General features: G+C 41.9%; 1 protein-coding gene across 1 annotated transcript; it reads left to right on the top strand.

The window, feature by feature from the left end:
* The first annotated feature begins 3,692 nt into the window (after positions 1-3,692).
* On the top strand, positions 3,693-5,704 carry LOC118371849 (ADP-ribosylation factor-like protein 4C). Its single transcript, XM_035757477.1, has one exon. The coding sequence runs from the start codon at positions 4,337-4,339 to the stop codon at positions 4,913-4,915; it is 579 nt and encodes a 192-aa protein (XP_035613370.1). The 5' UTR covers positions 3,693-4,336; the 3' UTR covers positions 4,916-5,704.
* The last annotated feature ends 1,115 nt before the right edge of the window (positions 5,705-6,819 follow it).

The following is a 6,819-nucleotide window of genomic DNA, read 5'->3' as shown; positions in this document are numbered from 1 at the left end:
AGCTACAATCCCACTATATACCAAAACCCCAAGACAAAACACACCACAATACAAAAACCCCATGCCACACCCTGGTCTGACCCAATACATAAAGATAAACACAAAATACTTCGACCAGGGCGTGACACCAGGTTGAAAAACACTCCTCCTCATTCCTCTTACTCCTTCTGCAAAATGAGACACACCTGGCAGTGTTTGTGTGTGGGGGGGTGTAAGTGTTTCTGCAGTGACTAGTACACATAGGAAGAGCGATGAACAGTGTGAGTGTTAATATGCGAGTGTGTTTTTGCTGCCATTTTGGTATTTTAATAGGATCCCCATTAGCTGTTGTGAAAGCAGCAGCTACTCTTCCTGGGGTCCACACAGAATATTAAACAAGACATAATACAGAACATTAATAGACAAGAACAACTCAAGGACAGAACTACATCCATTGTTTTTAAAATGGCACTCGTAGCCTACATATCAATACATACACACAAGCTATCTAGCTCAAAGAGGGGAGAGGCGTTGTGCCGTGAGGTGTTGCTTTATTGGTTTGGTTGTTTTATACCAGGTTTGCTGTTCATTTGAGCAATATGAGATAGAAGGGAGTTCCATGCAATAATGGCTCCATGCAATAACATCAGCTTTGACTGGTGTTATATGGTACGTTGGTTGACATGGGGACACAAGTGTGTTTTGTTGCATCTCTGAAAACACAAAATACAGATGTTATTAAACCGTCGACGGGGTGAACTCTACTTCAGTTATGAACTAGACCTGACCCCTGTCTCTAATCCTGGTTAGTGTAAATAGTACTATTTTAGCTTACGGTAATAACCTCTGAAGAAGATAGAACCTCGATGCAGATGTTTGGTGTCTGTCTGCCATCTAGTGGACAAATAAACACTCTTTAAATGTATTAAAGTTCTGAGCGTTCTGAGAGTTTCAGTCAAGGGAGGAAATAACAAAAGGTTATTGTCATCATACATGTATGAAGTTATTAACAGCCTTTTCATGTCACATTGTTGATCTCCACCATAAACCTGTAGCACGATGTACTGAAAATCTGAAGCACAATGTACTGAAACATTACAATTTCTGACGTATAAGGCAATGATACCGAGTTATATGAACTAAGTCATCTTCAGTTCCTCACAGAGGCCGTTATATATTAGGATGAAACGTAGAGAAACATATTCTAATATACTCCCACGATTATGAGCCATTTTCTAGGTAACCCGGCACTCCCCATGTCTCTCTGTGTGTGATTGTGAGTCCATTAGCAGGCTTGGTGCATCATGCCAGGCGGGCAGGCTGGTCGCTCAGAGAACCATTCCATTTGGTAGGGTCAGCAGAGGGGAGGTGTGTGTGTCTGTGTGTGTGTATGTGTAGGGAGGAAGGGAAATGGATGGTGAGGCCTGAGAAGGGAAAGGAAGGGAAGTGAGAGAGAGGCCCCCTCCAGTCATCAGTCTCAGAGCTCTCTGTTCTCTCCCTCTACTGCATTAGATTATATATGGCCTGTGGAGGACAGCCAACTTCTAATGAAATGATAAAGTGGCTAGCAAGGATCCCTTTTACATTATTATACATCTGGGTTCATAGCAACTCCGCTAATGGCAATTAACAATCACTTCCATATTCCCATGTCTTCCAAATTAAATAAATATTGTAATATTCAACACAATGAAATACTGTAAAGATTTGTCTGATCATTTTTAGAGGAAACATGGCATGGAAAGGGCTGGAAGGATTTTAATATAGAACATGCTGAGATTAATATGTGCTAAATTTAGTCTATTTTAGGATTTCATTAGGGTCAAGTGGTGCATCTGTATAGCCTATGCCTTTTCATGCCCTCCATTTATTTTCAAAATGTCAAACCATCCAGGAACACATGGAACAGCACTGCTACCAGACATGTGCATGTGTTCTGTTATGTAATGGGCTTATCTCTGTGTATTTGTGGATTGAAGGATAATAGAATACAACAACATTACAGTTGGTGTTCTGGGGCTTTTTAGGGTCAGGTTGAATGGCACATATTACTGATTTTCACCGTTTCATGTAAATCCTATCAATTCTACATTTATATACGTGTGTGGGTGGGTTATTGTCTGAAATCAGGCCAAAAGCCCCTTATGTATCCCTTCACCTATTATATAATATATGCTCTACCTCCACAACATATGCAGTTTCCTCGGTTACTTGTTCTAAATCACAGTTTGGACACCTCACTTTCTATGGTTTGAAATAATGCCGCATTCAAGGGTTTCAAGTTTTATTGGTTGGAAACTCGGAAATGTGCGACTTGGAAACCCGTTGTAGAAAGATAAGGTCGGGGTTTACCACTTGGAAAGTATCCAAGTAAACCAATAGTGAAGCGATACGCAACAACAACAAAAAGCTACCCACATTTTTCCTCGGAGGTGCCGAGTTGTCTTGAACGCAGGCCCATTCATCTCAATCTGTGTGTTATTTCGGGGCATCGGATGAATTGAGAACTACGCAAGGAGAACGGAATGTTTGGGGGTGTTGCTGACACCGGGATGCCTTTCACATGACATGCATTCCCGACCTACCTCAAAAATCCTATCATCATGGTTACCTGATGCTCGGGTATCTTGGAATAGTAGCCTATAGCACAAATGCAAATAATATACCCCCGCCACTGACCATAAACCTACCCTAGGGGAGGCCTATCACATATGGGTGGGATTTTTTTATGAACCTACTAAAATATTACATGATAAACGTGTCATCATTAAAATGTCCCGTTCCCATTCCCCAGAAAACAAAATGCGCATGCGTGACTAGGCATGATTCTATTTATTTTGCCTACTGGCTGTTATTGCTGGGCCTCGACACAAGGTGGCACCGTCCTCCATGTATTTGTAGCCTTCTTTCAAAAAACCTCTACCTTTATGAAAATATTGCATTGTAATCTCAGGAGGAGAAATCTGACATTGTTAAACCTATAGGCCTACTAACTCTCTTAAACCTATAGGCCTACTAGCATGTCAATTGTAGTTATTCGTTTGTGCATTTATTTATTAACCTACTGTAAATAGTTACTAGCTCCAGTTCACCAGTTTTAAACATTGAAATATTCATTCGCAGCCTATACAATAAAACGCTCATTCTCAATATTAGTAGGCTACCTCGTTTTAATTGATCAATATTTTACACAGCCTTTCATACGGGCTTATGTTTTAAACCTGTGCTTTAAACCTGTGTTTTAAACCTGTGCTTTAAACCCTATGCTTTAAACCTGTGCTTTAAACCTGTGTTTTAAACATGTGTTTTAAACCTGTGTTTTAGTCCTGTGTTTTAAACCCTATGCTTTAAACCTGTGCTTTAAACCTGTGTTTTAAACATGTGTTTTAAACATGTGTTTTAAACCCTATGCTTTAAACATGTGCTTTAAACCTATGCTATAATCTCCATGCATTATCGTTATCATCACCCGGTCAAGAATATTCTCACACCGGTAATAATCCACAGGCCTATTGGGGAATTGAATAAAATCAGAATTACGCAAAGGTTATTAGATCTCTAGACATATATTTCGATATGCATGTGACGTGCATGTGGACACCATAATAATACATGTGCATTTTGTTTGGCATGGCTCGAATAGGTGGAGCGTATGGTATGGTATGAGAGGGAGGCAGGCTACTACGCTGTTTAGCAGTCTGCTTCCTCTTCCTCTCATCAGTGTGAATGCAGCGACCGCAGGGGTAGGACCGCTTATGCCGTGACGCATCATAGAGATCATAACATCAACCCAAATATAGCTTCGATAACTTTAACGTCGTTTCTGGACGCAGTGTATGCATATCTCAGGATTACCAGAACTCATCGACAACCTCTGGAGTGAATTTATTTATGTCTTTCGTTCCCGGACCGGAGGCTAGTTTTTTTGGACAGCCAATGTGCCAGAGGAGACGCGGGTGACACAAGTGCGCAGTGTTCACGGGAAAAACAGCACAGAGACCGCAAGGAGGGTGTTTGTTGTAACCCACCAAGCTTCGTCCTTAAGCTGTTCGGGGAGTGCGAGGAATTTGACTGTCACAAAATGGAATCTTAACTGGAGTGTGTGAGGAGAATTGTAATGACCACCGCGTTGCGTCCTACAGACGCGGACACTGTCCACCAATGCTGCTGAGGGCAAAACAAGGATCAACCAGCCAGAGCGCACGGCGGGCCTGTAAACACCTTGACATTACGTTTGTTGATATTATTTGTGTGGATTCATAGAAGAGCCTATTGAATATTAAAACGCTATAGCCTATTAGGCCATCAGATAGGTGCTACATAAAGGAGCCAGGCGTTCCCCTCAACTGTTTCGAGAATGGGCAACAGTTTCTCCAACATATCTGCTTTCCAATCACTACACATTGTGATGCTGGGTTTGGATTCCGCTGGCAAAACGACTGTTCTCTATCGTCTGAAATTCAACGAATTCGTAAACACTGTGCCAACAATTGGATTCAACACTGAGAAAATCAAACTGAGTAATGGTACCGCGAAGGGGATCAGTTGTCACTTCTGGGACGTCGGAGGTCAGGAGAAGCTGCGGCCCCTGTGGAAATCCTACAGTCGGTGCACGGACGGCATCATTTATGTGGTGGACTCAGTGGACGTTGACCGGTTGGAGGAGGCTAAAACAGAACTGCATAAAGTCACAAAATTCGCAGAGAACCAGGGGACACCTCTTCTGGTTATAGCCAACAAGCAGGACCTGCCCAAATCTCTTCCAGTCGCAGACATTGAAAAACAGCTGGCTCTCCACGAGCTCACTCCATCCACCGCGTACCACGTCCAACCTTGCTGCGCCATAATTGGCGAGGGACTTCACGAGGGTATGGACAAACTCTATGAGATGATAGTAAAGCGGAGAAAATCTTTAAAGCAAAAGAAGAAACGATAACGACCGCTCATGTGTCGTAACCTATATGGACCATTTTTTACGCAAAATTACTGTATCTAAATGCTTTTCGGGTATGCCGATGTTGCCCTAAAATGACGTTTACTGTGCGGTGATTTTTGTATTTCCTTTCATTGGGTTATTGTCAAAGTTGCTGACGATATGAACCCTATTAGCTGAACTATGCTTTTGTACGCAAGAGGGTGCCTCTGTGTGTGCAAGATATATACCAAGGTTAACCAAAAAAAAACTTGAAATTACTTTTATCATAGGAACAAATCATTGATAAATGAAAACGGGCTGGCCCGTTATTTACTGCTTTACGGTGGATTCTAATTCTGTAGCTCAACATGTGATTTTGAAGTAGCATCCCATAGCCTACCTATAGGCCTACTGTGATGGACTATGGACATCCTATCGACACGTCTTCACGGAGTGCTTCTTCGGACAGCAAGTTTGACTTTGCACGTTAAGTGGATGTGGGTAAAAATGAAATGGACCCTGTTCATTCAGAGAAAATAACAAACAGATGTCTGTGTTATGACAGTCTCACCTCAGTCTCTGTCTCGGTATATTAATGAAGACGTTCAACAAGGCTTTGGAGTGTTGAATTAGCTTTTACTATGCGTGATGGACTAAAGATAACATTGGCTGCAACGTGGTCCACTACTTTACACTTTTCATTTCCTAACAAAATAATAAAGTACTACACTGTATAGCAAAACACAGGCTGTTTATGGACCTGAAAGCCAAAATGGAAGTATTTTTTTATATTAAAATATATAAAATGCATTGTGACTGATTGACTTTTATTTACATGATGGGAGATAGGAATTCTAGTTTGGACCTACAGGAATAGCAGAACAATGTCAACAGCTGACCAGGGTGATGATGATCCACCGGATGTGTGGTTTTTAATGTGAATTATTGAGCTGACCTGATGTTTGACAAGGAGGGTGACTGAAGGGGTGGTCACCCAGTTCAATGACTTTAGTCTATCAGAGAGCTAATGGGTATCTCTCTCCAGTCAATGCTGATCTGCCAGACATTACTACTTAGTCTGTTACTCTCAATCTAGAGGGTGCTGTGTAGCCTAATCATTTTACGATTTAATGTGACTAATTTGAGCTCACAAACCAGAAGGATGGATATGGTGTTTCAGGTTTTAGAATGGAGGTGTTTTGGAAAGGCCTACCTGTCACGCTCGCTATCCTCAAACTCCCTGTCATAAATCAACCAAGGCACAGCGTGCATGTAGTTCCATATCTTTTAATGAAAGTGAAACTGAAATAACTAAAAAACAAACAGGTAAACAGCAAAGAACGTGACGCAACCGAGGTGTACACACACACACACACACACACACACACACACACACACACACACACACACACACACACACACACACACACACACACACACACACACACACACACACACACACACACACACACACACACACACACACACAGACAAATAATTACCCACAAAACACAGGTGGGAAAAGGCTACCTAAGTATGGTTCTCAATCAGAGACAACTGTTGACAGCTGCCTCTGATTGGGAACCATACCAGGTCAAACACATAGAAATAGAAAAAACACGTAGAATGCCCACCTCAACTCACACCCTGACCAAACCAGAAAAGAGACTTAAAAAAGGAACTGTCAGGACGTGACACTACCTGTTGGTGTTGGATGAGATTCAAGCCTATTCTGTTTTCCCAGTTCACCAACAAGCAAAGCAAGGGTTCATTTGTGTGTAATTTATAGAGCTGCAAAGCAGAGTCCGATGTCTTCATGCACAGACACTGGGTTACCTGTGAGGTATTAGTAACTGGTTACCTGTGAGGTATTAGTAACTGGTTACCTGTGAGGTATTAGTAACTGGTTCTCTGTGAGGTATTAG

Source organism: Oncorhynchus keta, chromosome 7 (genome assembly GCF_023373465.1).
Source record: "Oncorhynchus keta strain PuntledgeMale-10-30-2019 chromosome 7, Oket_V2, whole genome shotgun sequence".
NCBI lineage: Eukaryota > Metazoa > Chordata > Actinopteri > Salmoniformes > Salmonidae > Oncorhynchus > Oncorhynchus keta.
Note: the sequence above shows the minus strand (reverse complement) of the source record. Positions and strands in the feature narration are given on the sequence as shown.